Source organism: Phyllostomus discolor, chromosome 4 (genome assembly GCF_004126475.2).
Source record: "Phyllostomus discolor isolate MPI-MPIP mPhyDis1 chromosome 4, mPhyDis1.pri.v3, whole genome shotgun sequence".
Classification (NCBI taxonomy): Eukaryota; Metazoa; Chordata; class Mammalia; order Chiroptera; family Phyllostomidae; genus Phyllostomus; species Phyllostomus discolor.
Genome location: NC_040906.2, coordinates 172772375 through 172794390, shown reverse-complemented (window position 1 = coordinate 172794390; position 22016 = coordinate 172772375). Strand labels below are relative to the sequence as shown.

The 22016-nt window shown below is 36.4% G+C and overlaps 2 protein-coding genes across 4 annotated transcripts in view; one reads left to right on the top strand and one right to left on the bottom strand.

Moving 5' to 3' along the window:
• The window catches only part of ZUP1 (zinc finger containing ubiquitin peptidase 1), a 29158-nt gene extending 21325 nt beyond the window's left edge, over positions 1-7833 (top strand). The window contains exons 8-10 of the mRNA XM_036024611.1: positions 441-592; positions 4016-4236; positions 7405-7833. Coding sequence (XP_035880504.1) covers positions 441-592; positions 4016-4236; positions 7405-7452 — 421 coding nt within the window. The 3' untranslated portion in view covers positions 7453-7833. The remainder of the gene's footprint in view (positions 1-440; positions 593-4015; positions 4237-7404) is intronic.
• A 1870-nt stretch (positions 7834-9703) lies between these two features.
• On the bottom strand, positions 9704-20522 carry RSPH4A (radial spoke head component 4A). 3 transcript variants are annotated; one of them, XM_028509999.2, is made up of 6 exons: positions 19686-20518; positions 16491-16725; positions 13844-14578; positions 12279-12420; positions 11342-11459; positions 9704-9934 (listed from the first exon to the last, which is right to left on the bottom strand). In XM_028509999.2, exons 1-6 carry the CDS (start codon positions 20348-20350, stop codon positions 9706-9708), a joined length of 2124 nt encoding a protein of 707 aa, XP_028365800.1. In that variant the 5' UTR covers positions 20351-20518; the 3' UTR covers positions 9704-9705. The 3 variants fall into 3 exon arrangements, with proteins under 3 accessions (XP_028365800.1, XP_028365801.1, XP_035880503.1); XM_036024610.1 differs by having other exon boundaries at positions 9925-10003; positions 19686-20520; XM_028510000.2 differs by lacking the exon at positions 12279-12420 and having other exon boundaries at positions 9769-9934; positions 19686-20522.
• Between the last annotated feature and the right edge of the window lie 1494 nt (positions 20523-22016).

Genomic DNA, 22016 nt, shown 5'->3' with positions numbered 1-22016 from the left:
ATTACTAGAATGTTGGAGAGCTGACAAGAAAAATATTCAGGATATATTTTGGTAGATAAGAATGGCTGTTGAAGAATTAAAATTAGAATTCTGCTTCTAATTGATTATCAGGTTCAGAGGCTTTAGAATAAAAGCTGTGTCTCAAGCTATATGTTGATGACTTTTAAAGATAAAATATGATCCTCATTTACTATTCATAGAGATTTTATGTCAGAAAATCTTTGTAAATTTTAGATAATCAACCTTATGAAGTTATTTAAATAATTATTTTTTCATAAATGATAGTTTTCTATGTAAATAATAAAATTTGTATATTTTTCTCCTAAGAAAATAAGATAGAATTAGCTCTAAACTAAATTTTTTTTGTATTTGATAATTCCACTGATGAAAATAATTTTAAAAATATATTCCAAATAATCTATTTTGTCCTTTTTCTGTAGGTGCCGTATTGTGGATTTTCACAAGTCAACTGGTCCTTTGGGTACACATCCTCGCTTATTTGAATGGATATTGAACTATTATTCTTCAGAGAGGGAAGGGGGTCCAAAAGTAGTTTGTACATCTAAACCTCCTATCTATCTTCAGCATCAAGGTTAGTAAATCTCATAGATAATAAGTATAGTTTATAAGACCATCTTTTTATAAGACAACGAATTGGCTTTTGCTTTAGGACAGATTACAGTTCTGCTAATAAAGAGGAGGGCAGTATTGTGACAACGGTCCATCTGATTTTCATAGTTACATTTTCATTACAGTTCATTCCTGGGTAATGAAAGATGATATTCCTGTATCCGCAGGGCTGCCTGGTTCACTTCCTTTCTTGTTTATTCATCCACCCCCCACCACCCCCAGTCTTTATCCGTATGTCACTTCAGCGAGGCCTTCCCTAACCACCTTATTTAAAATTGCATCTCACTATCCTAACCTCCCACCACTAGTTCTATCACAACTTTTTAAAAAATATATATATCATAATATACACTTACTTATCTTGTTTATAGAGTATTTCTTCCTACTGTAATTTAAGCTCCAGGACAGCAGGAATGTTTGTTTTGTTCGCTCCTGTATCACTAACTGCCTGTAGTAGTGCCTAGCACACGCAAATGTGATAAATTTTTGGAATGGATGATCTGGATTGACAGGAATACAGAAAAGTAAATGTTGGGCATTTCATCATTTAGGAACACAAGCTGTAAAGGTTGAGCCTCCATATTGAAATTCGAGTATTGGGTCGGCAGCACCTTCAGTACCCGTGTGGGTGTGTCCAGCGTGTGTATCATTTCCTCAGACATGTAACAGGATAATACACTGTGGACATAAAGTGATAGCTCTTTAATATTCTTTAATTAAGGTGAAAGAATTAGCCGATTTCCTAGTCCCTGAATGGTGGAGAAGAAGTCATGTGGACACTTATAAATGTTAGCTCCAGGTGCTTGTCCTACCTTTCTGTTGCTAACGTAACAAATTACCACAAACTTTGTGGCTTAAAACAACACAGACTTATTATCTTACACTTTTTTAGGTCAGAAGTCTGCTTTGGGTATAACAAGACTAAAATCAAGAGGTCAGCAGGCTGGAATTTCTTCTCAAGGTCTAGGAGATAGTCCTTTCCTGCCTATTCTGTCGTTGGCAGCAGTCTCTTCCCGGTGGTTGTAGGACTGATATCCTGCTTCCTTGCTGGCTGTCAGATGATGGCTGTTCCCATGTCCCAGGTGCCACCACATGCCTTGTCTCACGGCCCTTTCCTCCATCTTCAAAGCCAGTAATGGCCAACTGAGTCTTCACATTTCATTTTTCTGACACAGCCCTGAAAAGTTCTCCACTTTTAAGGGTTCATGTGATTAGATTTGGCCCATCAGGATGAACCATGAAAATCTCTACATCTCCTGGTCCATAGTCTTAATCATATCTGCAAAGTCCCTTTTGCCCTGTAAATACTGTGTTCACAGGTTTCAGGGACTAAGATGTGGACATCTTTGGGAAACCATTTTTCTGTCTACCATAATGCTGAATGAAATGATCTCAATATTTCTCAGTTGCCAAAAATCACTTGAGAATTAGGGATTACCAGGAGAATATCAGTTTGAGTTAAAATGGCTAAAAGAGCCCTGGCTGGCATATGTCAATGGATTGAGCATGGGCTGTGAACCAAAGTGTCACAGGTTCGATTCCCAGTCAGGGTACATGCCTGGGTTGCAGGCCATGACCCCCAGCAACCACACATTGATGCTTCTCTCTCTCTCTCTATCTCCCTCTCTTCCCTCTCTAAAAATAAATAAAATCTTTTAAAAAGAGGGGAGCACTTTAAAAAATAAAAATAAAAAAATATAATGGGCTAAAAGAGTAAAAACTTAGTTTTGTAAGTTCTAAAGCCCAAGTCTTTTGACTTCCAGTAGATTTTCTACAGAACCAGGGTATTTAGTGTTATATTCCCTGACATTTTTGGCTGTTTTTAGACATGTGAAGGTGAGGATTGCTTCACAAGGCTGTCTGGTTTTGAATCTCAGTTCCAATTTATTAGCTGGGGAAGTCATGTAACTTTTCTGTGCCTAACATTGATTATGTAAAGTATAGTTACTATTAGTATTCACTGCAGGATGTTAAATGTTAACATATTTTTCACTAAAAATTATTTGTGCCTAGCATTACATAAGAGTTATGTCCAATTATTATAGAATTATGCATTGCTACCAGGTACCACCAATGCCCTTCGCTTCATAAATCTTTTTTTTAATATAACAGCATGCCCCATATGAAACAGGACCCAAGTACTTTTTAAATTGATGGCTGATTGGGCGTTGAGACTTATGAGAACTTTTTGTTTTAAAATTGATAGCATATTTTATATTTCTCAGGAGAAGATTGAATTTACCTAAGAGGGTAGAATGTCCCTTTGTTTTGGGGAAAATTGTCACTCAGCTTTTTATTTCAGCAAAAGTAGTCAAAATATTGGGTTGGCCAAGAAATTCGTTTAGTTTTTTCATAAAGTAAAAGGCACATTTTTCATTTTCTCCAATAACTTTCTTGATTGGGATATCTTGAGTATGTCAGCTATCTCCCTTGTGCTGAAACATTGATTGTTCTCAGTTAATATAGTGGTTTGATCACTGTCAGCCTCAGCTGGTCTGCCCGAGGGTGGAGCATCATCCAGCGAGAAAGCACTACTTTTGACTTGTTCAGTCAGTCATAGCACCTTCTCCATATACTGCACAAATCTTTTTTTGTGTTTCTACCTTTCTTGAAATAATAAAGCATAATGTGCTGAAAATGTTCCATATTTTATCCCATCTTCAATATTAAAATGGCTACACAAATATTCACCCATTTTGATAAGTTTTTAAAAAATACACGCTGATACAACAGCTGTCACAATACAACCTAACAAAACTGTTTTGAATGGAGTTAAAGACAACTAAGTGCTGCTAGAGCCATCGTATAGAAAAACACTTTTTGGCCAACCCAATATATACAGGGTGGGGCAAATGTAGGTTTATAGTTATTCACATGGAAAATAATGTAATAATTAATAAATTATAATACGAGAATAAACTGTGCTTCACATACTCACAACTGTACACCTACTTTTGCCCCTCCTCATATAGATTTACTTTTGTTTACCTTTTAGAACCATTAGAGCTTTGTTTTGTGGCAGATAAATTTCAGATCCTTTCATTTGAGATACCTAAATTGAAAGGATCAAAGAATTAGGAAAGAAAAACTAAAATGCATGGCATGGTAGAGAATTTCTTGTAATGAAAGCTTTAGAAAACTAAAATTGAACAAAGGAAAACTGACAGGAAGTAGAATTAAAACTCTTACATCTTAGGAGTGAGAGAGCTCAGGTACCTCCACGTCAGAGGGACTAGCTGTATTTATTTTCTAAACACACATTTCTGCACACTCTGCATACACAGAGATCATGTAGTATGCGTATACATAATTATTTATATCTGTATGAATAGTTATAGAAACTTACATATGTATAGCTGTTAGCTGTTACTTTACTTTTTGATAGGTCATAGTCGAACAGTTATTGGAATTGAAGAAAGAAAAAACCGAACATTATGCTTGCTAATATTTGATCCTGGATGTCCTTCTCGAGAAATGCAGAAACTACTAAAGCAAGACATGGAGGCAAGCAGTCTCAAGCAACTTCGGAAATTTGTGGGAAATTTAAAGCATAAACAATACCAGATAGTGGCAGTAGAGGGTGTTCTTACTGCAGAGGAGAAAACTGTAAGTGTCTAAATATTTATTATGTGAAGCTTAAACAAGTTGAACTTCAGAGTTTAAAATTTTTACTTAAAATCAACATTATTATCCTTTTGTATCTCCTAATATATTCTATATCATTAAGTTGACAAAGATATTGTGTTTCTATGTCATTTAATTTTTCTGATGGATATCTTTAAATTTCAAATGGTACCTATTACTTTCAAATACTTTTCTCAGAGTTTCATAAAATACTTAATTTTATAGTGCATACTTTAATTTTTAATGTCAGGTGAGTGATTAAAAATGCCAGCATATATAAGATATATGGTAAGAAAACCTAATTTAATCCAGAAAAAACCTAGCTCATGTTGACCTTGCAATTAATGTGTATTAAGTGTGATTCATGTGATTTCTGAGGCTCTGTGTTATGCACTTGGGCTTATTGGATACACACAGCTCGAGAGTTTAACTTCGAGACAGTTGCCTCTTTATCAGTTAAGCGATGAGTGGTACATTGCAGGAAAAAAAATTAGGGATTGTAAGCCCTCCACTTAGTATAAAGAAGATACGTGGTAGCATATCAAATCTAGAAAATGTATAGTTCTCAGATTTTAAAGAAAAATTGTCCCCTCAGGGTACTTCACATTGATTTGTTTCCCTTTAAAGAGAGAAGACACAGGACTAAAGAGAAACATTTAGGGAGAATAACTGGATCATAAGGGAAAAGACTAAAAATGTTTGAAATAAGAGCTAGAGCTGGGGTAATAATCTTTTTAGGCTCACAGTGTGAGATAAAAAGGCAAGGATTGTTTAATTAAGTTTCTTTAGAATGACTTGAATACCAAAATTACATTCATTTTTTACCCTATTATTAAATTGATTAGGTTAAAATTATAGGTTGATTTTAATTATTATACACTACCAAGATGCTTTTTCACTAGGATACAGAAAACCTTTGAGATCATAGATGAGATTAAATGTCATGGAGTCTAGCTGAACATTTTAGTTAATTATTATCTTTCTGGTTTAGAAACTGAGACCTTGGTAATGTTAGAATACTAAAAATGTACACTCAGTACTGTTCTTTTTTGGGAGGAGGGGTCATGGAGAATAGTTGTATCTTTAACCATAAAAATCCAAACTGGGCTGACAGTGTACAGTGCTGCCAGCTAGAGAAGGGATAATAATATGATTATAATTGTAATACAGCAGGCCCTCGAATAACATTGTTTTGTTCAATGTCATTTTGTTATAATAACATTGATGAGATATCATAGGAACGTAATCCTTGCTTATATCAATTAGCTTATGGTAAAATTGGTTTTGTTATACATCATTTCACTTAAAGTCGCATAATTCATAGATGACGTTAAGTGAGGACTTACTATAGTAATAAAAGTAACATTTGTATAATGCTTACTTTCTACTAGGTGCTATCCTAAGCACTTCACATATATTGACTAATTTAATCCACACAATGGCCCTGTAAAGTAGCCATGGTTTTTATTTTACAGATGAATATGCCTATCCTCAGAGAAGTTGCTCCATTCCTAAAGCCACACTAATCCGGACTAAGTAACAGAGTCCGGATTCCAGTTTAGGCACTCTACATAGCCTTGCCCTGTGTTACTTCTGTGAGGATACAAAGTCCTGTAGTTTTATGTTTGCTAAGCTTTTGTGTGAACAGTTTCACAATGTATTGTTGAAAAGATAGGATATTATACTTTGAAAAATGAAGAAAATCTTAACCAATTTAATATAACATTGCTTTTGCATATTGTTTTAAAACTGTGTTTTTATTTTTTTCTTTTTACCATCTGCCTTACAGTTACTCTGTCCTTTTTAACAGTGCTTTCTACATTGTAGGAATTTAGCAAATATTAATGTACTGATTTATATCTTCAGATAGAAATATGCAGCTTTAAATATGAGCAAAATGATGTTTTTGCTTTTATGTGTGTTTTTACAGCTCATTTTTAAAACATCTTTTTTCTCTGTAGTGATAATTACAATTTTAAATTGTAGGAATTTCAGAACAAGATTGCTGTTTAAAGTATCTTAAAATGTAGATATGTATAACAGCATTTTATGTTTTGTTCTTCATATTTGGGCTTACATTTATTATATTTTAATAATCGTGTGGCTGTTACCTAAGGAGTAAGTCAGTTTTTTCAAAAAATTTTATCCTGGTAACTCTCTTATAATTACCATATTTTTGCCACAAACATATTTGGTAATAGCAATTCCAAATTCAAATATCTCCTAATGAAATTCAATCAAATAATAAATATAGATGTACTTAATAGCCATAGTCTTCGATTCTTTTTCACATTGTGATGTGTTCTAGGTAAAGTACATCACTGCTTCCATCATGTGACCCATCTACTCTTAACTTGGTTTAACTTTGTTTTAGTTTGTTATATAATATGCCTTATTTGTAACTCAAGTTGTAGAAATAGCACCGATATTTAAGTCTTTTAGGTGGCATTTTTAAGGCTATAATGTATGAGATGATAATTTTTTTAAAGTTTCTCTATTCATAGCCCTCTCTGTTTCTCCTTCTCTCTGTTTTTAATTCTTTCTCTGAATGTGAGCCAGCATTTTCACTTTTGACTCATTATTCCATTTTTAAAATGAGATTTTCCCTTTATTTCTGTTTTGTTTTTCTCTGAAATTTTATTTAATTATTTTTATGGCTTACATTTAAACATGTTATTCTTGTTAAATTTAAAATCATAATTTTACTTAAGAAATTGTTATCTTGAAAAAATTCCATTTTTTCATCTCAGATAATGCTTTATTTTTTTTAAATGAAAGATTATGATTTTTATTTTTCTATTTTTAGCATTTGAAACATGTTTAATAATACAATATGGAATAATAGCAACTCTCCATACTCTTCTCAATTATGCTGTAAACTTAGAACTATTTTTTCTTTTTTTAATTTATTTTTATTTGTTATTATTTTTTTTACTGTTCAAGTACAGTTTTCTGCCTTTTCCACCCCCCCCCCTTGTTATTGTCCATGTGTCCTTTATAGTTGTTCCTGTAAACCCTTTACTCTTTCCCCCCATTACCCCCTCCCCTCACCCCTCGGATCACTGCAGATCTTATTTTTTAATATTAGAATGGTAATATGTATTCTAATTAATTGATTTCTTGTAACAATTTTTTAAATTTCTTTTCAAGGCCAGGAGACAAGCATCTCAAGTCTTTATAGCCGAGAAGATTCCTTGAAGAATAAAGCATTTCAGTGATTGTGGTATTTTATTTTGCAAATTCAAATATTAAAGTCTTTAATACAACTTACAAATCTGTGAATTTTCTAAATACTCAACTTTGATTTACAAAATGTCTAAATTATATTCTTAGTTATTCATTGTTTAGAAATTATTTCAAAAAATATCTTGTTTTCATTGTGGCTTTTATATTTCTTTTCTTATCCACATTTCATAAACTGGTTTTGTAGTATGTCATATGTAAGATTTATTGAGTCCTTATTTGTGTTAGGTATTCTTAGTATTTTTTGTATATTAATTAGTTTAATCTTCAAAGTAGTCTGTGACACAAGTACTCTTATTAGCTGTATGAGGAAACTGAAGTTCTGCAAATTAATAATTTGGCTGGGAAAATTATCATAATCCAGAGTGCGAACCCAGGCTGTCTCACTTCCAAATTCTTACCAGTAAAACATTCTATTTTCTTTTGTAGAAATTCCCTCCTCGCCACTTAAAAAATAACCTTAATATTTAACAGGTATGGCTCTGAAAAGAGGGATTTGCTTTTGTTAAATATTCTCACTCCTACCTATACAACAGATTTAGAGTCTTGTGTTGAATGTGTCCTGTGGAAAAGAAACTTTCAGACTTGGATGTGCCATGTGAGGTTGCAAGAAAGAATCCTACTCTGGCTGATTTAAGCAGAAGGGAATTCACGGAAAGACTATCAGAGAAGCTCACAGAATCCATAGAAACTAGGGCTGTGTGCAGGAACCGAGGAACCTGTAGAGACTAGACTGTGGTCTACTTTACAGCAGGAATGAGGTCAGGAGCCAGGGTAGAATGGCTCTGCCCACAACTCAGATTCCAGAGGGCACGTCGGATGCCATGAGGCACGCCATGCACAGAGGCGGTTTCTCAAAAGGGAGTCCGTGTGGATGTGGAAATGGATATGAAACATCAAAAAAGAAAAGCAGCAAATGTCTACTATACCATGAAAAGTGAACAAAATATACTTGGGCGAAGTTTTATAAATATTAACTGCTATCAAATACTGAAAGTTGCACTCCAAAATGAACAGTTTTGCCAAGCAGGAAATTCTGGAAATCACCTTTTCGAATATTTTGTTCTTTAGACCAGTAAGCAGGCTTCTACTCGGTCTCCTGTGCACTAATCCTCTTTCATGCCACCATTCTGCTTTACCTAGATAACGGGAGCCTACTAACTGGTCTCCCTGCGTCAATCCTGTCAGTCTTTCTTCTACTTTGAAGCCAAAACATTCCTTACAAATTTGATTTCGTTACTTCCTAGTGGAGTCCTCTTCCTCGTCCATGGATAAAATCCAGATATCCCACACAGTCTGAGCCCCGCTTACCTATCCAGCTTGTCTGTCACCACTCAAAATTCCACTGCTTTTAACCCAGAGTCCTTCCCAAAATACAGTTGGTGGTGCCTGTGACCTATCTACCTTTAGTTCCCTACCACTTAGAAGTGCTTCCTGTACTGCTCAAGTTTGAGTAAATGTACCTTCTAAGTGTTTGAAAAGCAATGTTTGTAGATCAGTGATCTCCAAACTGCTGGTCAGTAGCCTCGCTGCACATATAACAGGGCTTAAAATTAGTTTTTTAAGTGAAATGAAAACAGTTTTAGAGAAGCAGTGGTAGAAAATACTAGTCTGAAATCTCTGGGTATCCCAGCTAGCCATCTCTGTGCAAACCATTTTTCCCCCAAACAAAGCAAACCAATTTTTGTAGGATAATGATGTCTTTGATAAAGTTATTTAAGCAGTAACAGGTAAAAGGTTAAAAGTTTTAAAGTTCCTGAAGCCTTTGAGCAGGTGATAGAATTATAAATTCTCTCCTAATCAATATTTTTGGCCTCAGTACCCCTCAACACTCAAAAAAGTATTGAAGTCACCAAGGACGTTTTGTGGGTTATACAGTTTCGTGTCTGCCACAATAGAAATGAAACCCGAGATTTGAAAAAAATATACAGGAGCGCATATTTCACTAATTGCAGCTGTCAGAACAGTGATGTGGAACATGTCATTTAGCCTCTGAATAATCCCTTGGGTATTTTTCTATAAGCACATTTTAATAGTTCCAAATATGAAATTCCAAGTTTGCTATTTTCAGAAAATGACATTTTGCACATGAATGGCTGCCAATTACATATATGTAATTAGACCCACATAAGGAGTATGTATGTAAATCATAAAACTAGGCCAATTTTATTTTACTATATTTGTTGCTGAAGTAAGGGCTCAACTCTATTAGTCATAATCCTCTTCATCTTCATCAGTGTCTTCATTTTCCTCGGCTGGAGGTACAGCTGCTTCTTGGGCAGCCCTGAACGCCTGCTCCTCTTCCACACTGGGGTCATCCATTTCTGTAAGCTCTGGTCCACTGGGGTATTCTTGACAAACTGGTGGTGGAACTGGGGGTGTGTAGCTCTCTGGACTGTATTTATGACCCCAGCCTATGTAGAGATTTTCAAACTTCCTATAAGTTTTAAAAAAAAAAGTAGATGATTATTGTATTATTTTTCAGTAAGAAAAGTTGATCTCTCTTCTGTAATGATAAAGTGTGTAAAGTATCATAGTCCCATAAGCTAGCCAGGCATTTAAAATGCATGAGAGATGAAATATCCCTAAATGATTCTTCTAGCACAGGAAATTTCTATGACCCAAACCAGCTTAAGCTGTTTAAGAAAACCATGGGGCCAGACCCTGTCACAATGTACCCTATACTGAAACCACAACCTTTGATTATTTATTTTCTGGGGAGAAAAACTAAAAAAGTTACTACTTTCGTTAGAATTAGAAAAAGCTCAAAAGTTTAACTAGCAAATGCTTGTCTGGGTGATAAGTGGGCTTGTGGTTAAAGACCTATGTGTGAATTTTCAGGCCCAGCCACAGGCAATGACAAAGGCTCTTCCCCACATGCCTAAAGGGAAAATTGCCCTCTCCACTCCAGGCTTGGTGCATGCTCAGTGCCCCACAGTCTCTGAGGGGAGTTGTGTCAAGGACTCGACCCTGTGGCCTCATGCTCTTCACACAGTTCGCTCCTCGCACAGGTGCCTTCACTCCTAGGTCTCTGAGACCTTCAGAAGAGGTCTTCCGGGTCCCTCTGCCAAGGCCTCCTCATGGCAGTTGTGGGAGAGGGGGAAACCCTAAAGGCACTTTTCCCCACCCAGTATCCAGTACTTTTCCCTAGTGTTCCTCCTCTTCCCCTGCCTCTTCCCCTTCCCCCGCCCATGTGTCAGGGACTTTCTTATCATTGAGTAGACCCCCGTATCTCTAAGCTGATCCACCAGACCTTCCACGGGTATGCCATTTCGTGGGGAAAAAGAAAAAGGGGGGCAGGGTGGAGGGAATCTTTTTTTTTTTTTTTTTGTGAGGGTTTTTTTGTTTGTTTGGCTTGTTGCTTTAATGGTTACTCTGACATTTAGCAGCTCAGCTCTCTCTTCAGCCCAGCTGATCTTTTGACATTGGGTTATTAGGTAAAAGTGGAAGCATAAGACAGAGGGAGTGAGGGATAAAAGGACAATTAGTAACTTCTTGATCCTAATTCTCTTGAAAGTGACAGCCTACATAACATATTTTAAATTACCTTTTATCAAGATGTTCAATAAAAATCATGGGAGATTTAAACTAATTTAAACACTGCTCAGAATTACTACCATTAAATGAATAAGTCAATTATTGAAATAATTATAAACAAAACCATATTTTAGCTTCATTAATTAATTCAGATAAACAGGAGGAGGTCTAAATATTCTTACCTAATTTGATGCTTTACTGTATGATGTGTGGATAAATCTTACTAGAAATGAGTTAAAACAATAGTAAGATTCCAGTGATAACTTATGCTTTCCAAAAATAACTTTGAAAGCTGTGATTTACTTACTTGCCATTGCAAAAGGCATACGCTCCAGGCCAGAGGTTGGATCTGAGAACAGCAATAGCATATTGAGGAATGAGGTTTGAACACAGTCGTGTTGTCCAAGGTGGTATACTCTGGATCTCTGTAAATCAGTGAGAAAGTCAAAAGTTTAGCTCCTAAACTTTTACATATCCTAAAGGATATTTACATAGCCTTTAGACAAGGATATGTAGTATAACAAGCAATTTTTTTAAGCCATAAAGCTCACATACTTGACATAGAAAAGTTAAAAACATCAGCAGCTTGCACTACCTGGTGTGGCTCAGTGGACTGAGCACTGGCCTGTGAACCAAAAGGCTGACAGTTTGATTCCTAGTCAGGACACATGCCTGGGTTGAGGTCCCCAGTTTGGGGTATATATAACAATCGATATATCTCTCACACATCCGTGCTTCTCTTCCTATCATTCTCCCTTCCCCTCTCTCTAAAAACAAATAAATAAAATCTAAAATTTTTTTTTAAAAAAAACAGCAGCTTGACATAAAATTAGGAGGAAATTTTGTGAACATTCTGGAACAATGAAACTTGGATATTTACACGCTATATCACAATGTCATGTGTTTATGGTCATCTGTCTATGGTCTGCAGAATGCAAGGCAGGAGTGCTACACAAGATAACCATCAGCATTTCAGTGAAAGCTACAGCCAACTCATGTTTCCTCCCTGCCTGGTCCTTTAACTTCCGTCAGAGAAAGTTGGTGGTTTGGCCAAGTGTATTCTTTATTCACCATATGCTATAGTGTGTGTGTGTATGTGTGTGTAAATCTATGGATATAGTATATGTACATAGAATATACACACCATATATACATATATGCTATATAAAATGTATGTTGTATATACTATGTATACTTAATACCATATACACATAGTATATTACATATAAACTTGGTGAAAATACCTAAATCTTCAGAGATTGGTGTCAAGAGAGGAGGCCCCACTTCCTGTTCTATGTAGTCAAATTCTTTTTCTTCTTTTTCTTCATCATCATCTTCTTCCTCCTCTTCACTTTTTTGTATGGGGTTGAACCAATTACAGCGACCCTGAGTATGAATATTGCAAAATGAGGACCTTCAGGTATCAAGAGTATTCATTTACATCAAAGCAATTAATCTGCACAAGGTTCCACTCTGTGGGAATTTAATCTTTCATTTATTTATTCATTCCACATACATTTGCCAAGTACTATTATGATCTAGGTTTTTTCAAGCAAAAGATTGTACTATTTCAAGAATTTTAAGTTACAGAACATTTATATTTTAAAATTAGCAGTGCCTTAGTAAAATAAAAGGAATAATGCATTTTACTAATTTGTAATAGGTCTATGAGAAAGAGAAAAGGTACTGTTATTAATAATAAAAATTCAAATGTGACAAGATTAGGTGTGGAAGTGTCCCAGGTTCGATTCCCAGCCAGGGCACATGCCTGCGTTGCAGGCCATAACCCCCAGCAACCGCACATTGATCTTTCTCTCTCTCTATCTCCCTCCCTTCCCTCTCTAAAAATTAATAAATAAAATCTTTAAAAAAAAAGATTAGGTATGGAGATTTGGGGTTTATCATGAATATCTCATATATAGGTCAAAGTATAATGAAGATTCTTCTGCCTGCAGATAAGGCCGTAGAGCAGACTGACTAAGATGGACTCTTGGTCCATTCTGCCTACTCTTATCTGACCTTGTTGCTTTTTAGCCATATTACCACTTTTACATTCCCTAAACTTTGCCTCAATTTTCTCGCCTGTAAATTAAGGATAGTACTCGCTTTCATACAGTTATGAGTATTAAGTAAGGTAATGCATATGAAGCGCAACTACGGGCACCTAGCAGAATGTGTGCTGTGTAACTGCTATTTAGCACTGTTTGCTTGTTTTTGTTTTTATCATAATATTGTATTACTTGGCATAAAATCTATATATTATAGAAATAGAATAAAATAAATAATTCCATAATTGGCGCACCATCTATATTAACATAAAAAGATAATTTTATGACACACATAAATTGAAATCCTTATATGACTTGTCAAATACTTCATAGAAATACTTATCTTATTTCTGTTTGGAAATAAAAGTCTGCTTGAAGATCCCAGGTTTATAGTATTTGCCAATTATATAGTACTTTGTGTTTTTACTTGACTTATTTTTTAAATTTTATTTATTTTTAGAGAGAGGGGAAGGAAAGGAGAAAGAGAGGGAGAGGAATATCAACGTGTGGTTGCCTCTCGCGTGCCCCACACTGGGGACCTGGCCTGCAACCCAGGCATCTGCCTGACTGGGAATCAAACCTACCACCCTTTGGTTCACAGCTTGCGCTCAATCCTTTGAGCTACACCAGCCAGGGATTTAAGTTGACTTCTTTAATGGTTTCTTTCTCTGTCTAGAGTCTGAACATATGTATATCTTGTAGACTGAATTTAATAAATATGTGCTGCTTGGCTGATATATTGAGAATTGCAAAGCCCCTACCTGAGGGAGAATATGTTGTACGTGATGAACCCAGTTGGACAGGGATTCCACCAGATCAACCACTTGGATGCCTTCAAAATCAGGGTTCTCTTCAAAACTATCTCGCCCACCTTCTACTTCTTCTTCCTCCTCTCCTTCCTCTTCACTGAACTGATAGAAACCTAGAGGGCTGACGTGGGTCCCTGCTGAAATTCTGGCAATTTGTGCTCGTAAGTAATTGCTCTCATCTCCTGGGAAAGGTGGGTAGCTTATGATGGGAGTTCCCAATCGCCCAGTGAAAAACTTCTTGATTTGTCTTGCAATAACAATTTGTGCGGGTGTAACTGATGGTAGCTTCACCCATGGTCTTCCTGGCTCATTGCAAACAAAATAGACATATTTGTTGGCACCTGTTCTGCTTTCTTCTTTTGGTATAGCCTGTGGGGCCTTGTAGAACGACCTTGGTAATTCATCATCTTCCTCACCTTCACTGTCTTCATTGTCTCTCTCTTCAGTTACATCTTCCTCTTCTGCCTCCTCTTCATCTTCTCCGTCACGAAGTTCTGCTTCAGCTACAATATAATTCATTTCCAGGCCTAAGATCTTGCCCCAGAAACGGCATCTTTGGATAGGGTGAGTGTCAGTAAGCTGCTTGAGGGCAAGAAATACTCGGTAGGTCTCATCTGTGCCCAAACCAACTCCGGCTTGTTCAAAGTAAAACGCTGATTCCATTACATTTGGAAGAGAGTTTCCTGCCTGGGGATGCAAATGCCGTGGTTATCACTTTATAAAAAGAACTGCTTGCTTCCTGTTTCCCTGTTAAATGTCTTCATATTAGCTCTACTTTCTCTCTATACCACTTTGACATTTCTTCCAAGATTTAGTTCACTCTATTAATTTCCAAATTTCAGTGATCTCATTACTTATAAATGTGGCTTCTACCATTGTGTTTTACCAAATATTATAATAATCATGTATGTATGTATCTTAGGCAGAAAAAAGTTTAATAACCATTATAAATGATAAAAATTCAACATTCCCTGTTTATATAAAATGTTTAAGTGGCCCACATACTATCCTGAAATAATAAAATATATCAAAGCCTACCTACACACACACACACACACACACACATTTAGAAAATGAGTTATGCCTCATTTTATTGAGCTTTGCAGATACCACTTTTTTTTTTTTTAACAAATTAGAGGTTTGTGGCAACCTTGGGTCAAATGCATCTATCAGAATTTTTCCAAGAGCACTTGCTCCCTTCATGTCTTTGTGTCACATTTGGGTAATTCTAGCAATATTTTGAACTGTTTCATTATTATTATATCTGTTATCCTGATCAGTGATCAGCGCTTTTTGATGTTATTGCAATTGTTTGCAGCACCAAAAATCATGACCACATAAGACAGTAAACTTAATCCATAAATGTTGTTTTATCTGACTGCTCCACCAACCAGCCACCCCCCAACTCTCCCTCTCCTTGTGCCTCCTTATTCCCTGCGATACAATAATATTGGAATTAGACAAATTAATAATACTACAATGGCCTCAAGAGCTGCACAACTCTCACTCTAAACCTAAAGCTAGTAATGATTAAGCTTAGTGAGGAAGGCATATTGAAAGCCAAGGTAGGCCAAAAGTTAGGCCTCTTGTACCAAACAGCCAAACTGAATGCAAAGGAAACATGTTTGAAATATTTAAAAGTGTTACTCTAGTGAACACATAAGTGATAAGAAAGTGAAATGGATTAATTGCTATTATGAGGAAAGTTTTAGTGCTGTTGATAGAAGATCATACCAGCCAGAATATATCCTTAAGCCAAACCTAATCTAGAGCAAGGCCCTAACTCCTCAATTCTGTGAAGAATGAGGGAGGTAAGGAAGTTGCAGAAGGAAAGGAGCCATTTCCATAACAGCAAAGTGCAAAGTGAAGCAGCAAGTGTTGATGCAGAAGCTGTAACAAGTTATTGAGACCTAGCTAAGATAACTAATGCAGGTGGCTAACCTAAACAACAGGTTTTCAGTGTAGATGAAGAGCCTTGAATTGGAAGAATATGCCATCTAGGACTTTCATAGCTAGAGAGATGTCGATGACTGGCTTCAAGGCTTCAAAAGACAGGCCGACTCTTAATAGGGCCTAATGCAGCTGGTGACATTAAGTTGAAGCAAATCCCTTTTTACAATCCCCCAAATCCTAGGATACTGAAGAATTACGCTAAATCTACTCTATACATGGAACAAAGCCTGAATCACAACATGCCTGCTTACAAAATAGATAACTGAATATTTTAAATGAATTGTTGGATTTACTGCCCAGAAAAAGAAAACATTCCTTTCAAAATACTCTGGCTCATTGACAATAACCCCTGGTGACTGGAGCCTTGATGAAAATGTGCAGTGAGATTACATTGTTTTCATGCCTGCTAACACAACCTCCATTCTCTAGCCAATGAATCAAGGAGTAATTTCGACTTTCACATGTGCCTGTGAAGCACAAACACAATGTGAAAAAATAAGCTCTAAACAAGGCAATGAGTTGTGTGAAATGAGGATGAAAATACCATTTAGAAAGCTATAAAACTATTGATGTGAATGTAAAACCATACCCACTCACCTTGAATAAAACCTTAAGATTGAACTAATCAAATGTACTAGTGACTTACTATTTCATCTTCCAGTTCTTGGTCAGCTCCTTCCAAATGTCCCTGAAGAAAAAGAGCCTTTTGCTTCTCTGCTATTTCATATGTTGGAAGCATCTCGTTCTCATTTTGGAGTGTATCTAACTTTTTACTAAAATGTGCCATCTTCACATCCTGGCTAATATTTTCAATGATGTCCACAGCATTTTCAGGTCGCTCATCTAAGATCTTGGTCAGCATATTAGAAAGATGATCATATCTACCCGAAAAGAGAAAATTCCAGATAATACACCTGTCAAAAGCTTTAGAAGAAACATTTCATGTAGACTCAGCTGGGTTTTAGGACATTTCCATGGCTCAGAGCCTTCATAAATTTTAAGTGAATAAACACAGTACCTTCTACCACTGCTGGAAAAGCCTATTCTAGAATTTTTCTTAGGAAATATCTCCAGTATGATATAAATATTTAAGATATTGAAGAAAAGCATATTATAAAAGATACATACTTTACACCAGGAACACTTTCACATTTTATTTGAGAGGGAAATCTCTTAGTTATATATTTTAAAGTGATTAACATTTTTCTCTTTTTACCTTAATTTCTTTTCCATCCCCCTTCCCCACCCTTGCCAAATCCAATTTGATTTCTAAATTCTACTGACTCTCTTAAAAGATATGTTCTCTTCTGTTTCATTTCCTAGGCCAATAACCTACTTCAGTGTATTTTAAACCTATAGGAAATACATTTCATATTGCAACCCCTGCCCACATACAACTGAAAGAAAAATGTCATAAATATTATTCACCTTTATCAAAAATGTAATGCATTCTATTTTTGTTCTGTTAAAAACACTGTCCTAGCTTTTTATTTTATAACTAAGTGAAACATCCTCTAACTTCTCACTAATTCATTAAATTTTATACATGAGGGCTAAGGTGTGCCTTTTCAAATATCAGACTTACAATGTGAATGTACTATTTAAGAGCCAAATTGTCTGTCAAGGCATTCTTAGGTTAAATAGAAACTTCTCAGTCCAATATAGAAACTTGGGTAAATTTCCTCTCTGACAGATAAGTATTGTTTCTCTTTCTCTCCAATTTCATTCCTAACAATTAGTTCAATTGTAACTACTCGCCCAGTGAGGTAAATCTACTTAAAAATCACTCTTATATAGTTGCTAAATCTTACCTGAGAGACTTTGCTAGCTGTCCCACATATATCATTTCTCTGAAGAAAAAAATTAGAACCACCTTGTCCTCAAGTCATCCCTGAGACTTGAGGACATCCCTGAACCATTCTTCAGTTTGGAGGGGGCTTTCTGGGTCCACAAATACACTGTTGTTATACGTGTGTGTTCACTATATATTTCCCATTCAGCAACTGCATTAGGTTCTTACATTGACAAAATTATGTTTTTGTTCTTTGTTTATTGTTATCTTAATGTATCTCCTTCCTTATTACAGTGAATCAAAATAGATGCTCAAAAATTGCTTATTTTTTGTTCATTGACCCTAAGTATCATTTTTTATCTTTTATTTAATATCTGTGTTTATCCAATGGATCTTAAGAGTGTCAAAGCAAAATATGTAGATTATATGCACAACCAATTTAAAGGGCAGTTTTTAAAATATTATATATAAAGAATATATCATTATTTCTCAGAATATTGTTATTCTTGTAAGTGAACAGAAATGTTATGACTAGGGATTCGTTTAACTTACTCAAGCTTTCTAAATATTTGTTAAGTATTGAAACTCATAGAAATGCCTCCAGACCAAAAATATTGTTGCTTAGTAAGCACTGGCTGGAGTTGCCACTGGAGTCTTTAATTTGCTCGAATAGGGGCCATGTATGCTATCAAATGAAGGACTCTAAGTCCAAATGTTTACTTTATTTTTCAGGTTTTAATATAATGTCTGTATGTGCTTTGTTCATAGTTCTTTGGGGAAGATATTGTTTTTTAAAGAGTCCACACCATTTTGTAAAAGTATCTTTTTTTGCCAAATTATGAAATATGTTTTAGATATTAATTCATAATTAAAGTTTTTTCAATTTAAGAGGATTAATATTTTGTTTTAGTGGAATAGGAGAAAGCAATTTTTAAAGGCTTTGTATGCAGCAATATAAAAACCAATACCAGATCTTGTATTTTAGTCAAAGATTGTTTTAATTACAACAAAAAGTCACTTTTATGGTTGTCATCTGCATATAAGAAACTGAGGGTTTTATTTTTTAGGAAGCCGTTTTTAATTTCAAGCTGTAAAGAATTTAGAAGATAATAATGAACATTATAGAAAATATTTATTTATCACTTCAGAGATGTAGCATTTGGAAAGAGAATAAAACTTAGGCATTTAAGTAATATCACTTATTAAACAATTCAATAAAGAAAATTCCCACTTTTGTGTTTTGTGCATTCAGTTTTAAATAGTGAGATCTCAAGAATTTATAATGAGCTCTTTTTGAGTTTTAATGAAATTTGTAAATTCAGGCTTGTTATTTAACCTAGGGTGTTAGGACAAGAAGTTTACATCAGAAATCCAAGTAGAATCCACTGCTGAGCAGCAGGCCACATCCCTGAAGCTTAAGTAAAGCTTAAAACAGTAATGTACAAGTTGTATTTTAAATTGTCATTCTTGAGTTTTGTGAAAGATTTCAAACATTAAATGTTAACTTTTTTTATTCTTTAGACCTTCAAATTACAGTGACTAATTCTCCTGGTTTGCCCAGAGCAAGGGGTTTCTCAGGATGCAGAACTTTTAGTGCTCTAGTCAGGATAGATCCCAAAAAACTGAGAGGTCTGGTCACCTCGGACTGCCCTGCATGAGACTCAAAACCAAGCCACAGAAGCATTAGAATGCCTAGAGTAGAGGCATGCACTCCCTGTCACCAGCAGAAAGTCACTTTTTACAAGCATCTCAGAGAGATGCTTGGACTTACTTCACTATCGTTATGGTCTCTTTCAAACCCAAGATTCCATATTCCTAGGTTTTGTTTCTCAATGCCAAGGATCTTTCAAGAAGTAGAAGAATACCCATCAATGATCTATGTTGAGTCCTGTGATGTAAAGATTATTAAGTCACTAACTCTTACTAACACAGACTTTTCAAGTATATTTTCATTCACCCACAAAAACACTCTCACATTGGGATACTCACACTCCCTTTTCTTAGCCACACTTTGCTCTTAATTTTTTTTTTTTTTTCTCCAGGACTTACAGATTTAAGCCCGACTGGCTACTGGTCTTCAGGAGGTAAGCCTTGGCATTCTGAATGGCAGTCTCAAGCACACTGGGGGCCGTTTCAGGCTCAGCCTCATCCAGATCGTAGTTACTGTTTGAGTCTTCCTCCTGAAAAATATCAAACCTCAGCTCTTTTTGTTTAGAGTTGCTACAGCTCACATCCCTTGGTTCATACAAATGACCATTTGTTTGCTGAAACTGTGGGAAGGCGTTCCCCGTTGATTGGCATGTTAGATGAGTTAATTCTCCTATATCAGATGACTGTTTCAAATGGTCAGAGTGGGGCGTCTCAGCTTCGGGAATCACACTATGATTCGGGTGTGCCTGCCGTGGTGCCTCAAGGCCCTGTCCGGACAGAGCCAGAGGAGGAGTGGAAGAGGGCTCCTCAGGAGGCGAAGGTGGAGATGATGCACCCGGTCCTGTGAGGTCACCGAGGGGTGCGCTGTCTCTAGACTGCGGGCTCCCAGGTGGGCTGCTCCGGGAATAGGGTTCAGTCTCAGGCCCCTGCTCCGACTCCAGAGGTTCAGATAACCCAGACTTAAAATCTTGGGAAGAAGCTGCTGTTATTTCTCCCCATGGCCTTTCTTCTTCCCCCGATTCCTGGTTTTCTTTTTCTTGCTTCTGGGCAGTCGAGTCCTCCATAGACAGAGTTAAAACAAAAAAGTTCTGGATGAAAGACGTTGTGCAGAAATGGAAGGAGACCACAGGACAGTCGTTTTGCTGAGAGATCTGCTAAGCGATTTCTGGGTCCTAGTTGCTCTGCAAGTTGCAGCGTCCTGTCTCCATAGCAACCCCAGGCAAGGTTCCACGAAGGGAAATGCTGGAGCGCATTGGTTGCTAGGATTCTAGGGAGGAGACCAAGAAAGATGAAAATCCTAGATTTGTGATTTGGTGAAGCTTCTGCTTCTCTTCTTAGCTCAGCCAATCCAACCTGCAGTCCATGGGTCTGGTTGGAAACCAGAGCAAGTGTAGGACACCCGAGCTCAAAGGAGGAGGAGCCACGACCCGGTGCAAGAGGAGTTTCAAGATCTGAGAAGTTGATTCCAGTGGCCCGGTGAGGGGCGAGTTGTTCCTTAGCAGAGGAACTGCACCTTTACGGGGCGTAGGTGTGTGTGTGTATGACAAAGAGATGAGAGAGAGTGACAGAGAGAGAGAGAGAGAGACAGAGACAGAGACAGAGACAGAGACAGAGACAGAGACACCAGACCAGGAGATCCCACTTAGAGGGCAAAGATGGCTTACCGTTTAAGCCAAACTGAGGAAATTTATGGAGAATAAACAAGGAAGTCCTCCTGTTGCCCTTACCCTTATGTAGAATCTGCCAGAGGAGTAGGTAGAGTATTACCTTCAAGGCAAAAGCAATGCAGAAGGCTACCCCACATACATAAGACAGAGGGTTACCTGTTTCGTAATTGAAATTCAAATTAACGCTAAAATAATATTTGCATAATATAATCTTTATTTGATAATATAAATGTGAATTCATAATTTTTCAATATTTAAGGTCATGACTATGACTATTAACTCATATTATTTAGTCTCCAACATGAAAAAGGTACATAGGATGGGACTCTATCTAACCTTACTATAAACTACAAGTTAATTCTTTAATTTAATTTGTACTGTGTCTCTTTTTTAACAAACAAATTAATACTTTATATTTGAGACTTTATGTTGATATGGTTTCCAATTAGCAACATGTTGGTCGTAAATTCTTTCTTCTTGTATGAATATGCTACTTCCCTGCCCCCACACTCAGCCAGGTGGGAGAAGCACAGAACCCTTCAATGGTCTGATAAAAGCTGTGGACCTTCACTCTTCCCCAAAATCACATGGGTGCACACACGCAAAATGTTGCAGGTAATCTCTGCTGGTTCAGGGACGCCTTGCTGCCAGATTGCCCAAATTAGAACTCTTGGAATTCACTCAAAAATAAAATGGAAAATAAACTGGAATTATAATTTTTTCAAATTGGTGCAAAAGTTGAAGAGCTTAACATTCCCCCCCACCCCTTCATGGTTCTTTTCTCTCCCCCCTTGCAGCTGGCATGATATGATGGAGGCCTTTTTTTTTTTTTTTTTTTCTGGAATGACAAGATGGAGCAGGGTCGTAGGAGGAAGAAAGAACTGGCCTAGTGCTTGCTTGTCTTTCCACTTTAGGAGAGAAGAATAGCTGAAAGGAGCACCCCAAGAAAATGTCTGTTATTATTTCTGTTTTCATCTTCAACCCAAAGTTCTATCTAGACTTTCACTGAAGTCATCCCAAAGCTGCTTCTCATTGATTCTAGAATATGACAAAGGCTCTCAGC

What these genes read in the sequence shown, in the direction of transcription:
- RSPH4A (XM_028509999.2), bottom strand. Translation starts at nt 20,350, where the DNA reads ATGGAGGACTCGACTGCCCAGAAGCAAGAAAAAGAAAACCAGGAATCG. An exon ending in AGCCAGTCGGGCTTAAATCT is followed by an intron (nt 16,726 to 19,685) that starts GTAAGTCCTGGA and finishes CTTTTCGGGTAG; the next exon opens with ATATGATCATCTTTCTAATA. An exon ending in AAGAACTGGAAGATGAAATA is followed by an intron (nt 14,579 to 16,490) that starts GTAAGTCACTAG and finishes TTGCATCCCCAG; the next exon opens with GCAGGAAACTCTCTTCCAAA.